We start from the raw sequence: 27,524 nt of genomic DNA, 5'->3' as shown, positions 1-27,524 counted from the left end.
CTGTGATGATCCACCATTAGTTATTATTATTATTAATGCTAAGGTTCCATGTGGATTATTAAATAAATATATACTGTTTCTTTAACATCCACTGCGGCAACTGCATGGACTCCTCTATTTGTCACGTTTACTAATTGTTCTATTTAAAAAAAATTGTATGTAAGCTAAAAGTTAACCCGCCTCCGGTTTTATATATATTTTCATTCAATTAACTGCGCATAATATACAATTTAATGAGATTCGACACAAGAAGCCTTGGTTTATGGAAACACTAAAATATTACAAACAGCTCCCGGTGTGATTCAAAGCAGTTATACACAACCACAATAACAAGTTGTTAATATTTCAATACTTTAAAACGTGCTGGAATACCTCTGACACAAAGTCGTAGCTGAGACACTCCGACGTAGCGGAAGTCGTCAAATGACGTAGTAGGTTTTTGGCTTTCGAGCGGGACGAGGAATTGCAAAACCTACAGAAAGTTTTGTAACAGTAAGTTCGGTACAGCACTTGTTTTATTGATCGAATATGGCCTTCCAAATGGGAAAAGATCCCTCACAGTATCTGGCGGCTTTGAAAGTAAGTTGGAGCTGTTTTCGGTATTTATTTTCAAAGTGTTTTGCTAGCTTACTGGCTAATTCACGAGTCGCTCCTACAGACAGGAGCTAAAAACGCAACTCAAGTTATTTGACAAATGTAAGGTGAACAAGCAGTTAAACGTGTTCAGTGCTTTAAAGTATTTCTAACGTTGCATTCGCCATCGCTCTGTGTTTTATGTATTAGTGAAACAGTAGCGTAAAAAGTATCATTCATAAGTCAAACGGGGAAACTTGAATGATCATCAATCCGGTCTATGTATCATTACATACTTACTACAGATCTAAATATTTACATTCTTTCTCGGACATGTTTTCGTGCCATTACCAGGTTATATATTTTCACGTTATTAAGGATGACTAACAATTGCCTCATTTCTTGTTTTGCTTTATTTTGCAGTCACCAGCAGCAACTCGCCACTTGCGCTATTTTGCCGTGAAATGCGCGAGAACTACTAAGTGCAAATTCTGCGCCAGTGAATGTGTACTTCATCCCGAAAGTGCGAGGTCGGGGGTTCGAATCCTGTACTCTACATAAAAAAAACCCAACAAAGAACCCTACACTATCTCGACAATGATAGATGTCTGTGTTGACAATAGCCCATATGCTCTGAGGGTTATGATTTGGGTTAGGCAGGTAATACCGGTCAGCCTATCTTCGGTGGTAAAACAAAATGTAAACTTTGTGAAAAGACACAGAAGCTGCTGATGCGAGGCAGAGGCGGTCCGGCGATTGACCAATTAAAGCAGTTCACGGCAAAAAAGCGATAGCAAGAGAGTTGCTGGTCACGGCAATACTATTCACTGCTTTCTCATTTTGTTTTTCCTTTTCTTCAGAAGGTTGACACCCTTTTGCGATGTCCTATTTGTTTTGACTTTCTCAACACTTCGATGATGACCAAATGCTCTCACAATTGTAAGTACAATAGTTGGCATTGGTATTTCCCAGCTTTTTGTGTTTTGTGTGGACAGACATGTACAATGGGTATATGCCACGAAGGATGCGGGACTTCCGACTTCCGGGTTTCACACATCAGCGCTGTTTCCTTGTTGCTGTTGGTCGCGTCCCAGTGCTTGCGCTTCCGGCCTTGTGCCCCCTCAGTTGTGCGTTCCCATCAATGGGTGCGAGTGTGTAGTGTGTCTGTCTCAGTTGTCCGAAGCATTTCAGACAGCTGAGACACCCTGCGTGCTCGCTTCCATTGGTGGGAGAAGGGGTGAGGGTGCGAGTGCTGGAACGCGGCCAGCAGTGGCCGGAAACGCCGTTATTGTGTGAAACCTGTAAGTCGGAAGTCCGTGGCATCTACCCCGTTGAGTTGTATTATGGCTGTAGGCTTTCAAAACTAACTAGCTGTCTATCAGCAAAGAATATGACATTTATCTAATGGTTGAATTGTCTGTTTCATTTCACAGTTTGCTCCTTGTGCATCAGGAAATTCTTTTCTTATAAGCTTCAATGTCCAGTTTGCAATGCGGTGAGTTTTAATCTTTACATGAAGTTGATTTGCAGGAATCTCATTAATCGTTATTGAGGTTGTGGAAATGTAAGTCCTCTCTTAGCAAAGAAAAAAAGCGCTTTAATTCAGGGCTTGATTGGAGCCACCTGGCTCAGGCAGCATATATATAGGACAATGGTGCCCAAGTCCGGTCCTCGAGAGCCCCCATCCAGCCTGTTTTCCATGTTTCCCTCCTGCAGCGCAGCTGAATCTAATGATCAGCTAATCAGCAAGCTTTTGCAGAAGCCTGATAACGATCCTGATCATGGATCAGGTGTGTTAGTGGAGAGAAACATTAAAAACAGGCTGGATAGGGGCTCTCGAGGACCCAACTTGGGCACCCCAGATTTAGGTGCTCCTGACTAATCACTCTCTCTCTCTGTCTCTGTGCCCTCAGGTACCACTTGTTTGTTTGGTTGTCATTCGTTTAGTTGTTTCATTCACACATGATTGCGCAAACATTTCCATTCACCCTGCATACACTTTACACATTGACTTGTCCACATCCCATACCCCCTTTTTATTGGTTAACGTTGATGAACTACAAAAAATTGTTTAATTGGCCTGTATCATTCTGCGTTCCCTCATTTGGCCACAGCAAGCCGTCCTGTGACACCAGCTTGTTTTCCATGTCTCCCACAGCCAACACAGGTGTTTCAAACCATCAGCTATCCGGCAAGCTCTGCGTGAAGCCTGCTAACGATCCTCAGCTGTGCTGGCTTAGAGATACATGGAAAACAGGCTGGGTAGGGGTACTCAAGGATTGAGGGATGAAGACATTTTGCAGGAGGGGGAAACAAAATATAGAAAACTCAAAACTCTCCAATGATTATCTTGTTATATTTTCAATTTATTTTCCACCAATTTTGACAGTACAGTAGAACCTCCAAAGTCCAACACCTCCATACTATGGTGGTATGGCCTGACAGTATGAGTTTAATTCGTTCCATGACACAATTGACTTGTATTTCGCTTTTGTTTATGTCTCTTTCTCCTTCTTGCTTTAGCAAGCTACAGAGCAAGATCTACGAAACAACCGTTCACTGGATGACTTGGTTGTAAACTTTCAAGCTGCAAGGTAAGCAGACGTCATTGAATGGTCACTGGGTTTTTACTGGCTCTCATTGAGGCAGAGAGGTGGTATGATGGGTGACTACCGATGCCAGGTATTGGTGCCAATGCCAATCTTATTTTAAGGTTTCGGTACTCACTTTGTTGACAATACCATTATCGGCCGCCCTCCTGCGGCCGTTTTATGGTCAGGGACAAGAAATTAGAAATGTTATGAATACAAAGTTGGCATTAACTTCATGCAATTGTGAGGAAAAATAATATATTGGGATATATAGGTCTTTCTTTAAAATCATCTGTCATTTATGGGTGCTTAACCAGGGTTGGTTGGAGTGGACGGCAGTTGAAAATAAAAATGTTTAATGAAATTACAAACTGTTTTTCAAAAGATACATCTATGCATAATAACATTACATCACTATTCAACATTCACAAAACCACGTTAACAGTGTTTATATTTGTTTTGTTTTATTTTGAAGTTCGGTGTTGTCAATACAAGCACAAACCACTAAATCATATTAGCCATTCTCTACCACGGTTGTCAAGTTCTTCTTTTAAAACGTCCAAAAAAAGACCATGCAAAAACGCCTTTTCTCACTACCATCAAAGACTGCTTTTGTTTCCCGTTTGCAGTCTCGATGTTGTGTGTGAAAGATACCAACATGGGACGCGGTGTTTTAAGTCAACTTGCGACTTTTCCATCTTCCAAGGTTGTATCAGAGGCAAAATGGCAGCTGTGTGAAAAGGGTTCGTGGAAAGCCAGGACCGATGTGTGTGAAGTTTATCACCTGAAACACACTCTTCTGGTTCTGTTGTATTGACATTGACGTTGCCATGCAGCTTATTCGACAATTTCCAGATTGGGTTTTGACTAAAAGTAATTTTGGCGCTCGCTCATTTATTTCTGATAAAAGGCAGAACAGTCACTGCAATACAGAATTTAAGTTAAAAATGAAATACCAATTCTACTCATACTAATTTTGGATTCATTTGTAATAAGTTAACATGTGCAAGATAAAACTCAACTGAGTTTTAGTCTTTCTTAAAAAATAAAGTGAAAAATAATAGATTCAACTGTTAACACTAAGACGCTATGAAGTTGAAAAACAGGGCTGGGTGATAGAGCTGAAAAATTCATCACAAATTACTGTAAGTATTTCATATCAGCCAATACTGATTTGGATTTATTTATTTATTTTTACCTACCGGTAATTGAAATAAGAACAGTATCTAATGGATTAAAGATGAAATACAGTATACAACCACCCTCAAGACAACAGGTACTTATTGTATAATATACACGAATAAGTAAAAGTGCTATGTTGCCTTTACTGCATTCAAATTGCTAGTTTCAGAATGTGAACATTTAGAAGACAGGTCACATATCTGCTTGCACTAGACTGAAACGATACAAGAATTCAAGGGAAAAAAATAACAATTTACATTCACTGTTTTGAGTTCTCTTGTCAATTAATGTACGAATAACTTAATCTCTTAAATATTTGTGATGACATTTCTTGGCGCACTCTATCCTTACCTAATTGGAATTTAGTGTTCTCATTATGTAACAATAGGTATGCAGCTCTTGTCCTGTGCCATTTGTGCAAAAGCACTTCGCACACCTCATATCTTATCCCCAATTATTGTCACAGTCAATGTGTGAAATTGGATTACAAATAATGAGAGGAATAGACCGGGAAATTTGATTACAACAATACAAAAAGTCATCTGACCGTCTCCAGGTGCACCACTCCGAAGGACTGCAGCATATTTATTACAGAACTCGTGAACTATATACAAGGGTTGCTACAATATGTATTACCGCATCAATGTCGGTGGATCCCATTTTTATTGATATGATTATAGTCTATATGCCAGAGAACATCTTTTAGTGCTTTACAATTCACCAGCATTATATTAACACTTGCACACTACTTGCCTCGCGGTAATTCATTTCTAAACGAAGGATTTGAGGCAAATCCAACGGGGATTCTGTTTTCATTAGCTGAGGTTACGTAACATTGTATATTGTTGTTGTATATGCTCAGTAGCTTTATGTCTGTTGCTTTAAGGCCCAAAGTCAGCAAGGCTGCTGGTCTCAAGGAAATTGACAAGTGTTTTTAAATCAGGAGTTCATTTCAAGTGACCCCGACCACATGGTTCACTTCACTTTTTTCGTCTGCCTGACATATTTTTTTCCAAAGTTGAGTGCCTCAAAAGTGCTATGAAGTTTAACCAAAATTTTCTACAAAAATATGCCTCAAAAGTAGAACAGAGGTGCATGATTACTTCAATTAATCTGTTGATTATTTTGGTGATGAATCAAATTTTAAAAACAAGACAATATTTGAATTTGAGAATGCAGAAAATGCATACATTGTGTTAATTCAGTTACTTGGTTGGTCCTAAACATGTTAGAAAATGTTGGTCATTGTTTTGTAAAGTAAAAGCAAATGTTTTATTTCGCTTCATCACAATGATAATCGGTCTTCTGCTTTCATTGAGGACTAGAGAAATCTGAAAATATTTACTGTTGAGAGGCGGAAATTCTGAAGAAGATTCAGACCTTTTTAATTAGACAAGGTCTTTAACCAATTCATCCATTTTCAAAAATAATTATTAATTTGATAAACGATTTGTTGTCCATTAATCAATGAATTGTTGCACTTAAATGTGACATCTTGATCATTGGACATACAAATTAAATTAAGAGTAATGAATTGAAATTAGTTACTAGAAAGTCTCCAAGAAGTCAACCAGTGTCACAGAACGGACAGTCTTTTGAGATGCCTATGCATTTTGTGATTTTATTTATTTTGTATTCTTTATATTTTATTTTTTGGCTGCCTGAATTTGACTCAATGGTTTTTTTCATGTGTCCGGGCTGATTGGTACCACTTAGTTGTCTAACTTGTCAGAAAAATATTTTTTTATGACATTCACATTGTCGGCATCTGTTCTGACAATGAGTTACAAACCCTTTGATTAGAATGCTGAAACAAAACAAACTGATGTGTTTTTAGATTTTTTTCTTAGTTGTAAGCAAAAGTTCTTTCATCAATTACCTCACGGTTATCAGGACTGCAAAAGGTCATGTTTCAGACTGTTGACACTGAATGAATGAACGGCCGCATGACGCAACTGGGCTTTTAATTTCCTGTCCGCTTGAGTGCCTGAAAATGTGTTTCTGTCAGAGGAAAAAAGGTGAGGACCTGTATATGAGGTGATGCACTCCAGATGAAATATACTTTGAAATATGCATGTGGTATTTAGACGGGGTGTTGTGACAGTACAGTGGAAAGTGGTTGCCGTGTCTGCCTTGATGTTTTGAGGTTGGAGGTTCGAATCCAGGCTCTTAACCATCTTTTGTGGAGTTTGCATGTTTTTCTTTGTTGTACATGCTTAAGTCGTCATGGTTGGGGGATTTCATATATTCTGTATCATAGGGCTAAGAGGTATAGGGGTGTGAATTGCCTAGTACCTGGCGATTCAATTCGTGCCACGATTCGATACCGATTAATCCTGATACGAATCTATAAATTGATTATTGTGATTTTATTTAATTTTTAAATTTTTTTTTATTTTTTTTACTCAAATTTAGAAAATACTAATTAGTAAACTTGTACATGTACACTATAAGATTTGTATGAAAATGTATTTATTTATTTATCAGAAAATTCAGGCTTATAACGGAGCCCCACTGCATTTAACAGGTTGCAGTCTGTTTCATGTTTGAACAGCACTGAAATCAAATATTAAGGCTTAATGTTCCATTAATATAATATTCTTCCATGCTTAATGTGTGAACCCTAAGTAAGACATTTTGTTGAATATTCTCATAAAAAATTGATGTTTAAAAAATCGATTCGGCCGTATATTGATTCGATTTGAGAATTGTAATATCACGATATATTGCCAAATCGATTTTTTCTAGCACCCCTACAGAGGTAGTTTACGCTCAGAAATTTAGCACCGAATGTGATAAAATCATCAACAGTAATTTTAGTGTGTTTGACTTTGCTAATGTTACCCTTTTAAAATGACAAATTGGACAATTGTAAGTTTGTTTTGGAGTAAATAATGGCAGCAAATTAGACTGTGTAATTAATTAAAGACGATGTTATTGAAAAGGTTTAAATTCGTTCAAGTTTGTTCATCACTTTAAACAAACATTTGCACTGAAGTCGCGGTGTTTCTCACTTTGTCCAAAATGGATAAATGATCCCAATCTAACTTCCTGCCACTGACTAATGAGCTGTTGATAGAATCTGCTTCAAATCTGGTTATCTTCATCCGACTGGATATTTAAAGTGAGTGGAGACTGATTGCACTGCTGCGGAAACGCTGAAATCGTTCTTTTTTTCCCCCCCCCCCAGCTCTCAGCTCAGTGTGACATGTATGGTTCTCACTTTGTTTAAAACAATGCAGTTGAACCTACAAATTTGGTTCCAAGTTGTGTTTATTTAAAACTTCAAAAACTTACCATGGTAGTGATATTCACGTTTGGGAGGCACACAGCATCAGAACCCATCTTTTGGGAGAGATTTGTGGGTTTTCTTTTTGTCAGTTGGCAGTTTCAGTAATTGATACTAAGGATCGTTTGTTGGGGAATACAAAAATAAAATCACAGTAAACATTGCTGGAAATTCGTACTAGTCATTGATTTGTTTTCTACTGCCTGATATTTATTGTATCAACTGCCAAGAAAAAAAAGTGTTAATATTGTTGATCATCTTGCATTCAGCAGCCAGATGCATTCCTGTCACAATTCAAAGTCTTGTTTCAACAATTATGATCATTTCTTGCCATCTCTGGTAGTTCCACAGGAAGCCAAAGAAAAAGCAAAACACCCCTTTAATTGCTGAAAGAGCTAAAATCACGAATGTCGATTTTTATTTGAATTTTGAGGCATGTTTTTCTGGATATTTTTTTGGTCCGTTACACCATTTTTAGGATGTTAGACCTTTGGTTTTTGTACTCTGTCTGCATAAAGAATTACATAATATAATGAAGTGTGTAAGAGTTCATACTGTGCGGCATTGTTTACTTTGCGAGTGTCCCGAAAGTCTTGTGTGGAGTTTAGTGGTGCAAAAATAAGGCGCATACTGCCTGTGCGTTGCGTGTCAGTCAGGGCTAATGGGCGTAATTTGTTCAAATATAAAGTTTTAAATATGGAAAGCGGACTGTTACACACCTCATTGCTTCCATTTTATTGCTATGTAATGGACCTACTGCCATTAGTTTGCCTCTCACATTTTCAAGACCCTGGACAAAGTGTCGCCTTTTTCATGGTCTTTAAAAAAAAAAAAAAAAGCAATGTAATACTTAGGCTTGTAGGCATTATAGTTAAAGGCCTCGACTCATTGACTACAATTGTTATCTCTATCACACTGCACTCATGTATTTATCCCCAAAGGACATGCAGTATTTATGTAATTCTATATCATGTGAGACAAGCAATGCTTTCACATAAACGTCTTTTACTCTATGGACCGGTTTCCTTGTAGTTACACTCACTCACTTCCTTTCTCCTTTTTCCAGACAGCAAATGTCACAAACATATTTTGACTCTCCACCAATATCCCCGGAGAACCCGGCACCAGTCAAATGCAAAGCACCCAGAGACAAAGGCCAGAACAGCACTGTTGTGAATCACTTTTTCCGAAAGAGGTCCAGAAAGTCTTCTGGTAAAGATGGCCAGACTGAACATACACCCGGAGCAAACGACGCTGCCAGCCGCCTGACGACTGTAAAGGAAGAGGCCAGTAATATGGGTGAAGCATCCAACCAGTATGTGCCGCCGCCGCCATTGCAGCAGGAGGACACAGAGTTGCACTGCAATAGCATGGAGCAAGTGATGCCACATTCTTCCTCATCACCGCCAACAGATGTGAAGCCTGTAATCAAAGGTAAAGCATATCTCCGGTACACAAGGTTTGTTGGTTCTGATAGCATCAGTTACGTAACTCTGGCAGCTTGTACGCACAATCTGTTAACACACAAGCCATTAGTAGTGTCGTGGTTGACATAGCTGAGTTTTGCGTTGCTGCATTGAGATGCTCTACTGGGATTGGTTTCCTATATTGTGAATTTGAACAGGATCAGTGGTATAGATAATACGTACAGGTAAGTCCAAAGAAATCCTTGACAAATTTAGAGAAAAAGCGTTTTGGTGAAATGTTTTTGTTGGGCAACAAAACAAAGTGGTAAAAGACAGTAACTAACTTTCCGGTTTTGGCGAAAAGTCAATGTTGCATTAACCGCTAATGTTGGCTATCACCGGCAATGAGCTCTTTTCTTTTTTTGAGGGGATTTCTAAGCACAGAACAATTTGATTGGCTGCTTCCAGTTGAGTAAACGAGCTACCTCTTTGACGTTAATTGTGGAGCCAGTCTTTTTTTCTTTTCTTCTCGCTGAGCAGAGGTGGGAGGGGAGAGCAGTTGCATACAGGAAGAGAAGGGATGGATGGATGGATGGAGGGAGGGAGGGAGGGAAGTTGGATGAAAAGACACATCACAGGGCGGCCATCTTGGAACAGGACTGCTCATAACATTAGACAAAGGAGAACTGATTTAAATAACTGTAGATTGCTCTACTCTCCCAAATTCTCACCCGATTTTCAAATGGCTTGGTTTGTCAGGTAAACCTAGTGTATATACAACTATTCTGCAAAACAAAATCTGCGATTTAAACATTCAGCCTGAATCATAGCCACGTTAATAAGGTTTGTAATAAACCAATCTGAGTTGTGAGTGCTTAAGTAAATCCACGTTACTTCAGACTAGAGCAGTCCCCTGTACCAAGATGGCCGACCGGTGACGATGCTGATGACTCTGCCTTGAGCCAGCTAGTATGCTTATAGATATCTATGGTTACAATTATATTGATGTGTTTCGATTAATGTGCATTTTTAAAAAGAAAAGAAAAAAACATGGTGCCAGTGTGTACTATGTTAGCCCCAAGGGCAACATGAGTAGCCCATGGATCTGTTCTAAAAACGAATTTTTTTAAATGTTTTTGGTAACTTGCAAAATATACTTGTTGAGGCTGTTACTGTAAATGTGTCTTCTTGCAGTGGAGTGCCCTGTGTGCTCCGTAAGTGTGTCTCAGCCGTTCATCAACAAACATCTGGACATGTGCCTCACAAGCGGAGAGAAGAAGGAAAGCTTAAGGAGGTAACAACAATTAAACACATAATTTAGACTAAAGCAACACAGAAGTATTTACAAAAGATACTTTATAAATACCAGAAAACACATTTTAATTGGTGATGGTTTACATACAGTTTTTTTTTCAAATTAAATAGATCATACCAAGCAGTAGATGTTCACTTTTATTTATTTATTTGACTTTGAATTGACACTTGTTGCTCTTTGTTGCCCTGGCAAATGAAGACTACTTAAAGATTTGAGGTGTTCTTATCTTTTTTGAGTCTTACTGCTCTAAATGATTTATACTGCACTGTGAGCAGCAGGTCGATTGTCTTTTAATCACTGGTTATATTTTTGCACCAGCATAAAACACTTAATTTGGATGACACCTTTATGTCACAGTGAAGAACAACAATTATTCTGGAGTAGCAAACAAGGCATCATGTGTAGGTCTACTCTTGCAGCAAATAACTTATTGTAAAAAAGTGCAGTGGTGTCAAAAAGGCATTTTTTTATTTTAGTTGGCTGCCTGACGGTGCCAATATTTTTTGTACCCGTTTGTGTATTTATTTTGTTCAAAGTAAACTGAGACCATGCAGCTTGCTAGGCCTTTTGTCATTTTTAGAACATTAATCATCCCCCAAATTTAGCAGTGCTCAAGTATTGCCTTGGGTTTGTCTTTTTGATATTGTTATTGTGTTAGTTTGTAGACCTTTTCATCAGAGTAGTTCATTGTTGGATAGCACAGTGGCATGAATGCCGACAATCAGTGGATTACCCAGCTCAAATGTTTGTTACAGCTCCTTCGGCAAGTCAAGGCGCCCGATGGGAAAGCTGGTGTACAACCTGCTGAGCCTGCAGGAGTTGAAGCGGAAGCTGAAGGAATGCCACCTTTTGGTGAAAGGCTCCCGAGATGAGATGATGAAAAGGCACAAGGAGTTTGTGCATATTTATAATGCACAGTGTGACTCACTCAACCCCAAATCAGGTGACGGATTGCAGTCCGTCAAAGCTGCTATGTATTATGTATCTTTCTGTAACTTAGTAACTCCAGGCTTATCCAGTGCTCGAAGCACTGCCTCTGGCGGTCTTGCGGGATTCGTAGAACTGTAGTTTGTTTCCTTCATTGTCTCAAAGGGTTGGGATAAATTACTTAGCTGGTTATTTAAAGCACAGTTGACATGAGCATTCTTATGTGTAACAAACATGTCATTCCTATTCCGCAACAGTTGAAGAAATTGCTAAAGAGGTGGAAGCAGCTGAGAGGGTCAAAAATCAGCTACAGGACAAAGTCAAACCTGTGAGTTGGAAAGTCTTGTTATTGTATTCATTCTTTATAATGTCTTGTTAATAGGGATGTCACGATACCAGAAATTTAATAATCGATTCCGATACCGTTGAAATTCCACGTTTCTCGATACCACGGTAAAAATAGAAAATAAACAATAAATCCCATGTACTTCAACACACACACCTTTTATTAGAAGTGAACAACAATACTGTGTGGTTAAACAGAACAATTAGCATGTAGCTTTAAAATATTAAAATAAAATACTGTGCATTAAACAATAGAATAAACAGTACAATAAAATAATGTGCATGTGCTGTAGACTAGCCTTAAGTATTAAACAATAAAATACTGTGCATCACAGTGCATGTAGTATTAAACAATTAATACTGTGCTTATTTACCAACCAGTTGCAAAACAGTAAAATAAAATAATATACATTAGTGCGTGTGTGGCCTTCAAATATAAAACAATAACCTAAAATACTGTGCATGTTGCCTAACACTATGTAACAATGGGCATGGTGTCACCGCGCCACGGGGTGGCGCTACTTTTTTCTTTCTTTTTTTCTTTTCTTTTTCTTTTTTTTGTGTGCATGTGTAGCGCTTTTTCATTTTTGGCAGTGAATGTTTTTTGATGCCTGCGGCTATTGTAACGCATGGTGGCGCCGAGCCCGTTTTTTTTTTCTTTTTTTTTCTTAAAGTGAATCCGTAGACTGACAGTCCTTTTGTTGCTGTCCCGCTGCGCCATACGTGGCCGATCAGCCTGTGCGCGTTACAGCACACGCACACACAGATAGCAAGCTGAAATTTACCGACATGGTGCGGTGGTGAAACCCTTTTTTGTGATAGCCGATTTAAAACTTTAAAACCCGTTATGCGGGACGGACGAGGCTGAACATAGCGTTATTTCGTCAAGCTGCTCATTCGGGCTACTGTGGGGTGGGTCATCATACTAACGTTATTAGATATGGGCAACAATGATAACACGGGAATTCAAATGCACTTTGTACAAGTCTGGCTGTCGATCTTTTACATGTTTTGCTAAATTGGATGTGTTCCCCCCTTTCGTCTGGAAACGGTTAAGACATCTTTTGCATACAAGTATTTGAGGATCAATCATTAATCCCTGCTCATCAACCTCAAATCCAAAGTACTTCTATACGCGACTTTTGGCATTTTTCCTTTATCAACAAGTAGAGGGGCAGCTGTCGCTGTAGATGCGCATCCCGCTGCCATGTTGCAGGTTAGTCACATGACGTCATCAGACGTTGCGTGGGTTGCCAGATAACCGCTCATTTACTCCGCCAAAATGCCTTGTTTGTTTGTGTATAATTGTTTAATTAAAATATATTATAATAATAATAATAATAATAATAAAAAAAAGAAACACACACAAAAGAAGGGGTCAGATCTGCCGCTTCGGTAACAACGGTACTTCGGGTATTGTAGAGAAGACAGTAGCGTCACATTTTCAGAATCTTGGCATCAACTTGGTACCCAAGTATCGGTTCTCGTTACAACCCTACTAGTTAATATTTTTGTGATAATGTAATGTTTTTTTTGTTTGTAAAGATTGCTAATGATGATTTCAAATCTGCAGGTTATGGTTTTCTCCAAAAATCACTCCGAGGAGGAAATTAATGAGGTTCACTCCAAATATAGTAAGTGATTTTGTTGTTATTCAGTCACGGTTTACATATCCGGCCTGTAGTACAATGATCTCAATGATGTCTGATGAATTGCAACAATTTCAACTGCTTAGTTACATGTTGGTTTAATACGGTACACTTGTGAGACAGCTTCTGCACTGCCTAATTTTCTGTATTCAATTACAAATATCAAAGCCCACTTAATTACTGTAGTTAAAGTTCACCTGATTGTTCATTACCGCTATTAATTTGCTACAAAGAAGCTGTGTGTGTAAAGCCAAAAATAACAAAAAATGTGATTCAAAAGATACTGTTAAATTAGGTCAAATCAGAAAAATCAAGTACATTTTAGGTATACATTTCTTTAAAAAAAAATCTGTACTGTAAAGATTGACCTTTGCAAAACGGAACTTTTAAAACGTATGAGTGCTGTCTTCACTTGAAAAGTTCATACAGACAGAAATGAATGAAAAAGAAATCTCAGGCACTGTTTTGTGGCACTGGCATTTTGTGCCAAGCCTTTGCAATATATTTCACAGCCTTAAAAGATTACAATAAAAACGGCTACAACAAAACGCTTCACTGGGGGCACTGTAGTGAGTCACATGGGGGTCCGCATCTCTTTCACAGACAGCTAGTCAATATGAGTGGACAATGAACCGGGTCAGTAAGATGTCCTCTGTTGCAATAAAAAGCTAAATTAGATTTTTATGTCTCGTGAGGTGAGGAACAGCTTTTCTTTTGAAGTTCTTTGCAAAGAACACGTATCATACCATGAGACAAGGAGAAGAATTGTAGGTGTTAACTCAATTGCGAAAGTCATTGAAATGCTCACTTTTTTTCTAAAGTCATAAAAGACTATTATATTTTCTAACAATGGACTAAGTGTACTTAATGATTTGACTCCTCTGTTAGAATAGATATTAGCGGCCCATAGAATAATGCTAGAATCTGTTTTTTGGCCCCAAAATGTTTTTTTTTTTTTTTAATTAATGAAAAAGATCAAAATAAAAAAATCAAGACTCTTAGGCCGCGTCCGGACGGAAACAAAGCCGGCTTTGTTCCTCAAACAAATCACGTACACACAGAAACATTTCAAGACTTGCATGTGTCCAAAAGAAGACGCTGAGGACGTTTAATGACTGTAATGTATATGCCAAGTCTGGAGTGGCCCTGTAGCGCAGCGACAGGAAGTTAACGAAAGCGTAGAAGAAGAATCAGCGAAGAAGACGACCACTTTTTTTTCCTAACTTTATTGCAATCTACAGAACAAACATGACATATCGAAAACAACATGAAAAAGACAAACACAGGAGAAGTGACAATGGCGGGTGATTCAAGTACAACGCCGCTTGTTGAACGTGGAAATAAAGGAGCTGAATATTTTGCTGCAAAAGCATAAGCAAGCTAAGGAGGCTGCGCAAAACTACTACGGCACGGCTATCCGCCATTGTTGTTGACAGACTGACGGTTCGTGCGCAGTCACGCGAGAATTGGAGCATACGTCGTCCAACTGCGACCATTACCGTCATCACTGGAGGAGTATCCTGCTTATGGTATCCAGACTGAAGCGTACAGGGCGCGTTTCAAAATCTTTTCACTCTGGAGCCTGGTTTCAAAAGTGATCGGTTTCAAGCTCAGAAACCGCGCCATCGTGTGGACGAACGGCCTAAACAGTAAGAGCCTTGTGAGGATACATTGAAACTGGCTTTCGTTTGGACGGGGCCTTATAGGTCATATGGTAAGATACAAAAGTTGCCGTCGTTGAGTAATTATTGCTTAGTAATGCGTCATCAAATTTTCTTCAGACCAATACGGCTACGAGTAGTTACCGATACCACCAGTATTTCGTTACATATGCGCCACCCCCCCAAAAAAGACAGAATTTTAAAGAAAGACTTGTATTTATTCCAATATAGCGTTTTTCCTTGGAATTGCACGCAATTAATGGTAATTACTCATTTGTAATTTCTAGTTCCTGATCATAAAACCGCTTTGGCCGCCGTTACATGTAGCTACCTATACCTTGAAATAAGGCATTGTATTGGCTAGGGATAGACCAATTATTGGTGCATATTCAATATTTTGATGAATAATGAATGCATTTTAAAGACTCGGACAGCCGAACATAGATACATTTAAAATTGTAAACTACAGGGAATTATTTATTTAATATTTCAGTTATTTGTAAGAGATGCTGCTGACTCTGGGAACTTGCTGCACCTTCTGTTTTTGTGAAAATGTAATCAGATATTTTGAAATTTAGTAAACTTTATTTACTGGAGAAAACAACTATTTACTCGTTTTAAGTTTTCATTTAACTTTTTAAGACATGCTGAGTGATGACTTTGGGAGCTCTGAAGTTTTTGGTATAATTTTAAAACAAAGATGTCTATTGATTTTAAAAATATCCATCCATCCATCCATTTTCTGTACCGCTTGTCCTCACAAGGGTCGCGGGGTTGCTGGAGCCTATCCCAGCTGGCTTCGGGCAGTAGGCGGGGTACACCCTGAACTGGTTGCCAGCCAATCGCAGGGCACACAGAGACGAACAACCATACTCACAATCACACCTATGGACAATTTGGAGTGTCCAATTCACCTGCCATGCATGTTTTTGGAATGTGGGAGGAAACCGGAGTACCCGGAGAAAACCCACGCAAGCACGGGGAGAACATGCAAACCAGGAAGGCCGAAGCCCGGACTTGATCTCACAACCTTTGCACTGGGAGGCGGACGTGCTAACCAGTCAGCCACCGTGCCGCCCGATTTTAAAAATAATTAATAAAAAATTTGCATACCTGAAAAGTTGTTCAATAAACATATCCTTAAAATCATTTTACCAATAATAGTTAAAAATGTATACCAATATTTAGTATTTTTAGTAAAAGTGAATATCTGCTCCAAATATCGATTATTGGCCGCCTTGAATACACATAATCGGTATCGGCCATAAAAATTCCATATCTGTCTATCTCTAGTATCGGTCTGATACAGTTACTTGATATATTAGGTACGTGTCCTCCCCAATCATGATTCATGAATTCATTCCGTATGAAAATATTGTCAAACTGTAAGAGACAATAATGTACTTTGTAATGCAGACTTGAAATTACGGCTCAATATAGTCTTTGTTTAGAAGTACAGTCATTTCATACAGCATGCTTGTTTCCTTGGAGAGTAATCCAAATAGTATATAACCACAACCCCAGAAACAACCACAAGCAGAGTTGTTGCGAGTTCAATGTGCAGTTGAGCAACTAAGATTGGAATGAGGAAAAAAAGTGCCTGTTTGATGATACACCTCATCCCCTCATCCTGCCTGCGCTCAGTGAGTTCACATTATCTGCCCAAAGCCAAACGTACTCAACTAATTCCTGACTGGGTGCGTTTTTATCTTTGAGGCAGATGTCAAACATGGATTGCACCTTTTTGCGAATGTTTTCTTGTTAAGAACCTCGGAGGGGGGAAAAAAAACCCGTTGAAAATAATTGAAAAATGAATGTGAGTCACAGGAGGAGGCTTCTAATAATAGCTGAACTGCTGTGATAAATAACCTCTTGATTTATCACAGGAGGATGTGGATGAGTCACACTGCCAGTATAGGGAGCCAGCAGATAGGAAACTGTAGCACTTGCGTGCGCTTGCAGCCTTTTGTCAAAACAAGCCATGTATCATTTGTAGAATCAACAGCTGCTTATTCAACATTAACAAATCTGGAAAGTGCAGCGAGTGACAAAACAGTCTGGTGCAGTGTAGTTCACCATTGTAAACTATCGTTGTTAATTATGCCTTCACACTGTCTGTAACTTTTTTTTAAATTTTTATATCAAACTTTTATTCATTAGCTTGTGTTCAGAAATGTTTCTAATAAATTGGCAAATGGCTAATTTGATGCAATAGTTAAATATTCATTAACTTTCAGTGATGCTTTACCTACAAGATTGACCCAACAGCCAGCTAGCACTCTAGCAGCCATTCCGATGGCCTTCTCATGCGTAATTATCTTCACAGGGAAGCAGCACAGCAACGACTTCAGTCGACTGGTTGCTCAGGTTCGTGGTCGCCTAGATACAACCAGGCAGACTCGGATGAAGGAGGAGGAGGAGGAGGAGTCCGCGGCGGTAGGTGAGGATGCAGAGCAAACGCCTTCGGCAGGTATTGGGATTCTTAAGATATTCTCTTGCATCGCATAAAAGTATTTTGGAACATGTTCGTCCTTGACACATTTCCTATGTACTAAGTAGTTGTTGTCGGAACTTTTGATTGGCTTAAAATTCTTGTTTGTGTTTATCCAGTATGTTAACTTTTTGTTAAATTTTTGCATAGCATAAATACATTTAACATTTCATATTCGTGACGCAACAAAGATTTAAAATTAAGAAGCACAAATACGTTGTCGAGAAGCAAATAAAAATTCAATGACAATTGTTGTTCATGCTTTATTTTACATGTTGTGTAAACTATCACAATTTAGCAGTAATAAATGTGATTAAAAAAATGTTTTATTGTGGGTGGCCGTGGCTCAGGGGTAGAGATGGTTGTCCAGTAACCAGAAGGCCGGCTGTTCGATCCCCGCTCCTCCCAAGTCATGCGTCGTGTCCTTGGCCAAGACATTTCACACACATTTGCCTCCAGTGCTACTCACACTGGTGTATGAATGGTGCGACTGTTTGGTGGTGGTCGGAGGGGCCCTAGGCACACACTGGCAGCCGCGCTTCCGCCGGACTGGCTATTAAAGTAGTTTACTGCCACCAGAGTGTGAATGTGTGAGTGCATGAATAATGTATCCAATGTAAAGCGTCTTTGAGTGTCTAGAAGAGTCTGTATAAATCTGATGTGTTATTATTGTTATTATTATGATTAAAATATGTGTATTTGTTGGGCCTGGTGACTAAGCTGTGATTTACAATGAACAAAATGGCCTGGAGATCAGTGAGATGCTTCATGTTCTAAATACCAATTGCTCTGAATTTGAGAAGAAAAATGTAATGTTCCTGTCACCAGCGTCCAACATGAAACGCTAATGCCACCTAGTGGCAGAAAATTACCTCAACACGCATCAGTGACTCAATGTTTCACACTTCTTTTAACTGTAACTTCATGAATTGCTTACTATAAAATTACTGCATCAATGAACTAAAAGATCAATCACATTTGTATTTATTTTAATTAAGAGTGTGAAGAACTTGAAAAAGATACTTAATTTTACATTTAGAACAGCTATAATGTGCGATTAATTTACAATTAATTGCGTGTCAACTATGAAAATGCGGTTATTTACGATTGGCGACTGACAGCCCTAATATATATGATACCTGCAGAAGCCCTAATGATAAAAAATTAAAAAATGATCTTGTATCATTCAGCTCAAGTTGCCGAATCAAGTCATTCCATGGCTATCGAGTCTGAGGAAGCAGAGGAAGAAAAGCAGCATTTTACGAGAAGCATCATCTTGTCAAACAGCCCCACTTACAGTGACATGTCTGACAGCAGGTAAATCCTCCATAAGGTACTTGCACGTGACACCCAAAAATCTTTAGTGAGACTTCCTTGGAGGCTGAATTATTAGCCCCAGAGCTGTTAAGTAAATTTTGGCTCTACTTGAGGGCATTGCTGGCTGGCTGTGCTATGCGAGATGTGTGGCATGCATGGCAGAATGCTGGCAGGTTTTTTGCACGGAAGTGCGAAACCACAAATGGACTGCAAAAGAGATGTCTGCCCTATCTTGTGGGTGCTGATGATGTGCTGTAAATCATAAAAACTGGCCCGAAGCGGTGATTTGGTAGCAGTCTTTCAAATGCGTACACGAAAGTAAAGCCCAGTGCTCCTGAGCTAGAACAAGTCTGAATGCAACCACCATTTTGTGAGAACATTAAAATATGCATGATATTCGCACAAGATGTCCACGGTGTATTTCATGTGAGCTCAGGTCACCTCGTAGATGATTTTGTTGTTTTTTTTCTTTGACTTTTTGAGACTTATTTATAATCAATAAGGGGTACTCAAAGAGAAGACAAGACTATACAGTAAGTCTTCTACATAATGCGTTTGCATTTCGCTGTTCACTGATTCACATTGGTGTGGGTTTTTTCCTGTGGAACCACTCCATTTGGTATTCGCCCCAAAAAAAGAAAAGCGACTTATTCATAAATGGTGCACCCTTTGTGAAATGCCTTACGATGTATGTTGAAGTGATATATAAGTAGAGTTGAATGTTGAGAATGAGGGTAGTTAACTCATTCAATGAAGTAACTCCCTTCGCTCCCGGCTGGTTTACTGGACTTTGACTGATGTTGCAAGGCTCACAGTGTTCTATTGCTATAAATACATGGAACCTACCAAAAGAAAGATTAGTCTCTTCTTTCATCAGGAAAAAAAGTATTTGTATATGTTTCCGCTTTGCAGCAATTAGCATTAGAATATAGCTAAGTTTCGTCAATATTCACATTCCTGGTGAAAACGGACAAAAAGAGCTTGTTGTGCCATGGCCCTGGCTAATCTCTTATACTCTGCTGCCACCTGCTGGCCGTTTATTTTTATTTTTAAATAACTACCATTGCTTTAAGCCACATCTTCACGTCAGAAGCTGCATCAAAGCATTCTGCATGTTATTGCATAAAAAAAGACAAAAATGTGTAAATACGTTTTTGGGAGTGAAGGGCAAAGCGTTAAAAGACGTTTTGGGGTTTGAATGAGTTGAAGGGAGAAGTCATTGTTCATTAAAAAAAAAGAAAATGCTACATACAGAATCTCCGCATCACATTCAAAGTTAATACATCGATACGCTATAATTGGCCCGCCGATTAATCGGTCAGGCTTTAGTTTGATGTACTTGGATGATCCTTCTGTTGTTTTGAGTGTTTGTTTGTGGCAGTCGTCTCGCATCTCCCGATCTCCTCCTGATGTGTATTGAAAATGCAAGGAGAACATAATGAGGGAAACCTGTTCATCACAGCAGCAGGGAAGAGTTTCACGCTGTGTGTATATGATATGACGTTTACTTTTATAACTTCTAGTGTGATGTCTGGCACCAATTAAGATTCAGCGCAGCGCAGTGCAGTCCACACCACAAACTTTATTAAAGCCGTGTGTGTCCACAGTAATTCCACATCAGTCAAATTTAACAGATTTTCTCATCATTCTTCTTCTTTTTCCCACCTTCAGTTCACTTTCGGACATCTGCGCACCAGAACCTTCCATAATCGAGTAAGTCATTTCAACCGTTAAAAAAATAAATAAAAAATTCAAAAATCTCATTCTAAATTTTTCAGTCTTTTTTTCCAGTAAATGTGGATATGAGACCCCATTTGGAACTGTACTTAAATTATAATCACAACTTCTGGGCAGGCTTGGGAGAATAATGGAATACATGTACTGCCGTTGCATATTCGGAATACAAAAAAACAAGTAACTATTCCGTTATAGTACAGGGGAAAAAACATGTAATCAGATTACAGGTACATTTATTAAAAATTTCGAGGGATTACAATTCCTACAATGCGAGAGCGAGACGTGTTGACATCGAGTGGGGCACGCGGGCTGTATAAAAAAAGTTCATGAACGACAACAGCTACAACCATAATGTTAGTTCCACCTTCCGAACAAATGCAGTAGATGTCGCGCATTGTCATCCTCATATCATTATTAGTCTCTCTATCGCTATCTCTCTATACATGCATGCATTTTAATGGTTGTCAATTATACAAGGATTTTTGCTATTGTTAGGCTACAAATAGGGACGCACTGTATAAAAATATAAATAGTGGTGATTTTTATTTTGTCGTCATGAGCATACCTCATATTGGAGTAATCAAGTTGCATTAGTTTAATATTATGGTACTTGAATTACGTTACTAACTAAAAAAAATTAGCAGATAACTAACGGAATACATTTCAAAGTAATCCTCCCAACCCTGCTTCTGGGTTATGACATCAAGAACATCATGTATGAAACACTTGCTACCAGGCTGCTTGTCAGACTGTGTGTCAAACTCGAGACCTGGGGGCCCGATGCTGGCTGCCATGTTTTTTTTTTGTTTTTTTTCTGTGCCTGGCTGCTAACGTAAACAAAGTGAGTTATTTAATTGACAGACATGACAAAAGTGATCAATGAAGAGCATGACCAAGCAAAATCTAATCAAAAACAAAAAACACGGATCATCAGAGAATTAGCCTGTGATGCAAATGTTTGACATACCTGGTTTAAGCTATAAATATATCACAAATAGGTATGGGCCGATTTTACCAGTATTGACGATTTACTGTTCTTGTCAAGGTTTCAAAAACCACTAATACTGACTGTCACCAGTAACGAGCTCTTCTTTTCTTTGAGGGGACGTCTAAGCAGGGCACAATATGATTGGCTACTTGCAGAGTTCAGTTAACCAGTCACCTCTTTGAAGTAAATTGCCTCCCATTAACTTCCCCCCCTTCACGGTACAATGGAGGAGGAGGAGTGAGCAAGACGATACGGCAAACACGGATGCCTTTTAGTGTGCATTTTTAAATAAAAATAACAATAATAGAAGAAATAAAGGTGGCAGTATGTACTTGTTAGCCCCAATGACAATATGAGTAGTTCATGGGTCTGTTCGAAAAATGGCTTACCAGTAATGGGACTTTAAGAAGAATTACAGCAGAGGAAAAATGTTATCATTTACCCTAATGTTGACCAAAAAATGTCATTTCAGAGCTGTAGTTTTAATACCGCAATATTTTTGCTCAGTTATATCGTCACAATCTAATATTGACCCATGTCTAATCACAAACTATAATCCCAAAACATTATTTTTGATGTTTACAAAGAAACATTTACATGCACTTAGGGTAGACAAACTTGGCTCCTCCACAACAGTTTCTCAGTTGAGAAGTATCACTTTGGAAATACCTCCTTGACAACATTTACTACTTTCCTGGTGGCCAGGGCTTTGGCGCCATCATGTGGCACCTTAAGGTATTACAGAAAAAAGGTATATAGGTGAGTTTTCAGCAAATAGATAATCGGTTCCACAGGAAAAAAAATACGACTACAATGGTATTGGTTGTTTTCACTTTGTTGATTCATGGCCCGCTTCCCTTGAAAGCTGGCTTTGCTGCTGTCAGCACAGTGTTTTCTTCCCGCAACGTAAATGTCATGTTTGTAAAGTTCTCAATAGGTTGTCAGTGAGGTGGGAGCACGTTGCCAGCCAATTGAAGTGCCGAGTGAAAGATCAGTGCTCCCTTGGCTTTTTGTACACTTCCTCATGTATTTCTTGCTGCTCACAGTTGTTTAGGCTTCAGGCTTCGGTTTTCAAGCTAAACATTCAAAATAATGACTTCAGACTTAGTGGAGACTTGAGATTGGGCGTGGAAGGTGCCATGTCACTTCCATGGAAGGAAGCGGGAAAGAAAGGCTTAATCTCCACATTGCAGATTGTCATAGTTGGCGAGTCAACTGTTTTGGTTTTTGGTTTTTTAGATAAATTACACAAGCATACAATATCAGCCCATTGCCCGTCCACTATAGCCAACTCCGTCATCATTCTAGCTTCCACTCGCCGCGTGGACTTGTGACCCAAATTCCAGTGCTGGAATGTTATTTTTCCTGCCAATAAAGTCAGGATAAAGAGACATGGGACACCTTGTCATAGGTTGTGAGCTGATATTCAATCTTGACTCCTTTCTTGTGAGGAGGGCCTCCGCATTTGAGCTTTAACAGGTTCCACATGTGGTTTGCTGGTTGTCACACAGACGTATGGAAATTTTTACTATTATATGCTTTGGAGAAGAAAAAAAAGTGCACAATAATAAATGGTGTTAAAATGAAATTAACCTATTTTAGTGTACATAAACATAAATATATAGTCTATTATTTGATCATTAAGATGATGAAGAAATGAATCCTGTCAGTCATAATTCAATTAAATTGACCCCATTAAAAAAAAAATCTAGATGACATTTCACCAGTTGAGGGAAAATGATTTGATGTGCAAAGGAGAAATGATTCCTGAAGGCCAAATTTGTTGTTTTCTCTCTGTCATGAAAAGGACACAAATTATTTGGAAGACATATGTGAATATGGCACTAATTGTCTTTTAATTAGATGGCATACACTCATATCTCTGCAGGGAGGTTTGAAACCAGTTGAATTGTAATGAATTTGCTGGTGACAAAATTAGAAGCCTGTGTGCCGAGATAGCGGGTAATAATTGTTGGTCATCCCAGCAGCATTCTAATAGAGCGCAGATTCACTTGGACGGAGTAGTTGCACAGTTTTTGCTTAACATTAATTAAAGCTTTTTCATGTTAGTTTTTTTTTGTGCAATGAAATGTGAGCCACAGAAATGATAAAGGATCGCTGGTCACTTTGGGAGTTTGCTGATATTCAATAGTATGTTGAATTCCGCTATTTAGTTTAATGCAGGATTTTTTGTTTTAGTTTTCAAAGCTTGCAACTATTCCATCTTAGCGTTTTATTTACATATACATTTATTTGGCAAATAAAGGTGTATGTAAATAAAACTGATCCTATAGCGCCAAAACGTGACATGATTGAGAAAAACTGAACCGTTTAAAACCGCCACAACAAAAATGCACAGTCCTGTACTGGCCCCATGGGCCCTATGTTTGACACCACTGCTATACATCCTTGAGTCTTAATACATACAGTACAATAGGTTCCTGTTATATTTGATATCTTCCTTGAGTATCTTCAGTAGCTTTATAAATTGCAGGAAGCAGGCAGATAACATAGTGTATAGTAAATGCCACTGTTTAGTGCAAGAGTGGTGCAATAAAAGGCACAATGTTTTATCCCAAAACAGTTAAGCATCTGCTGGGCGTAGTTTTAAATTCCAATTAAACCGTCCTTTTTTTTTTTAGGGTTTGCCTTGTAAGAGAGATGTTGCATATTTCCCCCTGCCCCATTCAAAAATGACCAAATGTTCTTCTGAGCAGTGTCATGACGAGGACGTCTGCCAAAAAGCGGACATCTTACTACCGGAAATCCGCCGCTGCTTCAACGAGCACTTTGGGGAAGCGACAACGTAAAACGTGACAAGGGATTTATTGACGATGGAGGACGAAAGACTGCACACATTCCAGACAAAACTTGATGGCATAGGAAGAATTGTTAAGAGAAGTTTGTATGAGCCATGTCTTTTTGCACGTCATGGTGGTTTTTGTGGTTCAATTGTTACGTTGCAATCCAATGTATGTCTTTTGTGGCCCTCCGTATTATTAGGTTCATTGTTTATGCTGCTCGTTGTTTTTACATCAATTGTATTCTTTTTTTTTCAAAATCCCAAGCTCTGTATGATGTGGATTTTACTTTGATTGTAAATAAAGTTTACCAATAGTTATTGATACATTTTCACTTAAGCAATTTTATTTTCGAAAGTATGATTAAAAAATAATGGACAAACATACTTGCAAGAGAGACGGGATACATGAAAACATGCATGTAGTATAATTTTACATATTTCAGATTAAAATAATTGTTGACCAATTTAATAAAATTGCTTCAAGTGGTACCACACGATTGAATTAAGTTAATCAAAATGAATATTTTAAGTTGAATTATGAGTTCATTTAACATAATACATTCACTTATTGAATATATTAAATTAATTTAAACTGAATAAATTAAATTTAGTTGATTATGAGTTCATTAAGCTTAATATATTAATTTTGGATTAATTGAATTCAATCACAAAAGCAATTTTATTAAGTTCAACAATTATCTGTTTCATCTTAAATTGGTTCAACAATTCTCTTTTTAGAGTGGGGTATTACCCTAAATACGACATTTACATACAACACTCTCCATTTGTAAATAAACCAACATTGGCTCTGTCCCTTTTAAACCCAGTGCTGGGTTAGCGCTTTCACCCAATTTGGGTTACTTTTTTTTTCTTCTTTTTTTTTTACCCAGCAGAGTGTAGGAGCTCTTTCTTTCGGATTATCGCAGACCCTCATCCTGGTCACAACCTCTTTCAGCTCATTCCCTCAGGTAGGTGTTATCGAACTGTGCACACAAAAATCAGACATTCCAATACATAAATAGTTTCCCTTCTCAACAGAATGCGGGAGTTCTATCATGTTTGGGTTATTGTCAGGCCAATTTATGAGAGTTCACTCACAAAGTTGATAAAGACACTCAATTGGATTTCATCCTCTTTGATGGAAAAATGACTGAGGTCACTGTAATTCAATCAATCCAAAGCTGATGGAAAGCTCGGGTTATAGCAAGTGTGTCCACGCTCGTGGAGGAGATGTGGTGTTTATGTAGATGTGAATGAGGGAGAGCGAACTTGATCTTGATTGAAAACAGAGTTTGCCTGGACCTTGGACAGAAAGCGGCACTCCAGACTCTTATCTCTCCCACCGGGCCGAGCAGAGACAAGTTGACGGACAAATCCTGGACTCGTACCTATGCTGCTCGGTACACCTCCTCCTTTGACTGCTGTTTACCTTTCTTCCACTTAGCATGGATCGCACCCCTGTTCGGAACAGCGCTCGGGTCCCAACCGGCTCCTGATTCTGACCTCATTTCAGAGAGACGTGACACCAAGACCTGACAAGAATTCCATACTCGATAATGGTCTCGAGGAAAGATCTTCAGGCTCGAACCTTTGATAGGAAGCATGGTCGCTGTATTTTCACATGTGGCCCTGCTGAAAGACGTTTGCTATCTTTGAAAACCTCATAACGATGTGGGAATTATGTGTCGTGTCTCTCACAAATGCCCTGCACAGTTGCGAAGGCCTTTTTTTCCTTCTTTTTTTTTTGACTTCTTACCCTCCCGTCCTTTGGACTGGCCTAATAACGAAGTAAATTCATAGTCACGGTGTGGACTCGTGTTAAGAGACGCCGCATCCACCTTGCCACCAGCGATCATTACAATAGGTCAAGTGCTTTTGGCTTAATCCTGTCAGAACACACAAAAAAACGGCTTATTGGCTGAAAGTAATTAAAGCGCAGAACGTGATTACGACTAATTGTTTTTGAGTGAAAGGCTCGGTTATGATGGCTAAATGCTTAAAATAGAGAATGAGGTTGTCCAGGCTGCTTGACAAGATCGTCAAGATCTTATTAAATTCTGATTAAAAATCTTGTTTTCGTTGAGTATTTAATCGCCCCTAGGCTTTGACATTAGCGGTGACTAAAGAAATGATTGCCTGACGTCCAAAACAAGAATAGAAAATCTTGGGCATTTATATGCAATTTAAAGATCACGTTACGCAAATACATTTGCAAAATATGAATATGCAAAAACGGAGCAAATTTGATTTCTTTTGATAAGCCAAACACTGATTGCCTGATCTCACCAGACAGTGTTGACAATAATAATAATAATCAGAGGATGGGTTATATAAAACCAAAAGATCTGCTTACATTCCTGCCTCCTGACACATTTTGCTTGACATTATTTTGGAAAGATCCGCGATAGCCAAATTTTTGCATGCTGACTTTGGCCTGCTCGTTGTTGACCTGTTTGACTGCTCTCAGCGTTCTTGGGGACTTCTCAAAAAGCTTGTTTTTATTACAAAAATGATATTAATATGCACTTATTAGACTGCAGCAATGCTTGAGTGACTCTTAAGTTTTGGTCCCAACACTGATTTTTTAAAAGATTTTTTAGACAAAATTGATTTTGTTCTGGACGCCCTCGTTATTTTCTACCCCCAGTGATTACATGACAGGATTGTGTTAAAGTAATCAGGTTGTATTTACAGAGCGTTATTTAGCCAGGGTCATCAACTTTCTTCAAACCCAAAACCCAGCTACTTTTTGGATTAATGCGAAGGGTTACCAGTTAGATACGCACTTCTGAAATAACGAATTTGCGCTCCCCCCCCCCCCCCCCCCACACACACACACCTGTTTTGTCTGGATTTGGTCTTCGCACTCTTTGTATCAGAATGTTTACGTACCAGATGGGAACCACTTGTGTTTTGCTAATGGCTCCTTAGTTAAAAGTTGCATCCCATCATTGTCACACTTTCAACATGATTGTGCATTTGAAATGATTTTATTAAGGCCTAACATATGCACACTTAATGGAATTCAATCCGCCCGCTGGTGCAGGTTTCAGGGGAAAACATGCATATTTTTGCTTACATATACACCTGCTTCGTCTAATTGGACGCTAGGCATGTATTGCTTTTGATTGACAGTCAGCAGCATTTATTAAATATGAATAAATAAAATTACTCTGGTTGTAATTTGAATGACATGAATGTGAATTGTTTCCGAATTGTGACCGCAGCAAAAAAATTCAATAAAATGCAA

General features: G+C 38.7%; 1 protein-coding gene across 7 annotated transcripts; it reads left to right on the top strand.

Annotated features, from left to right (window-relative positions):
- The first annotated feature begins 407 nt into the window (after positions 1-407).
- rad18 (RAD18 E3 ubiquitin protein ligase) lies at positions 408-27,024 on the top strand. 7 transcript variants are annotated; one of them, XR_015096363.1, is made up of 14 exons: positions 408-579; positions 1,434-1,512; positions 2,007-2,068; positions 3,097-3,167; positions 8,702-9,069; positions 10,236-10,335; positions 11,112-11,299; positions 11,541-11,611; positions 13,202-13,262; positions 17,265-17,408; positions 18,620-18,746; positions 20,418-20,459; positions 25,168-25,242; positions 25,719-27,024. XR_015096363.1 is itself a non-coding variant. In XM_086087863.1 (13 exons), the coding sequence occupies exons 1-13, from the start codon at positions 529-531 to the stop codon at positions 25,172-25,174; spliced, it is 1,371 nt and encodes a 456-aa protein (XP_085943989.1). In that variant the 5' UTR covers positions 408-528; the 3' UTR covers positions 25,175-25,335. The 7 variants fall into 7 exon arrangements, 5 of the variants coding, with proteins under 5 accessions (XP_085943989.1, XP_085943986.1, XP_085943985.1 ...); XR_015096364.1 differs by lacking the exon at positions 20,418-20,459 and having other exon boundaries at positions 25,165-25,242; XM_086087863.1 differs by lacking the exon at positions 25,719-27,024 and having other exon boundaries at positions 25,168-25,335.
- The last annotated feature ends 500 nt before the right edge of the window (positions 27,025-27,524 follow it).

Source organism: Leptonotus elevatus, chromosome 10 (genome assembly GCF_054856555.1).
Source record: "Leptonotus elevatus isolate MCC_2025b chromosome 10, RoL_Lele_1.0, whole genome shotgun sequence".
Classification (NCBI taxonomy): Eukaryota; Metazoa; Chordata; class Actinopteri; order Syngnathiformes; family Syngnathidae; genus Leptonotus; species Leptonotus elevatus.
Note: the sequence above shows the minus strand (reverse complement) of the source record. Positions and strands in the feature narration are given on the sequence as shown.

Excerpts from the sequence above, each read along its gene's own strand:
- rad18 (XM_086087859.1), top strand. The coding sequence starts at position 529 with ATGGCCTTCCAAATGGGAAAAGATCCCTCACAGTATCTGGCGGCTTTG. Across the intron at positions 580-1,433 it reads AGTATCTGGCGGCTTTGAAA|AAGGTTGACACCCTTTTGCG; the intron begins GTAAGTTGGAGC and ends CCTTTTCTTCAG. Across the intron at positions 13,263-17,264 it reads TGAGGTTCACTCCAAATATA|GGAAGCAGCACAGCAACGAC; the intron begins GTAAGTGATTTT and ends TTATCTTCACAG.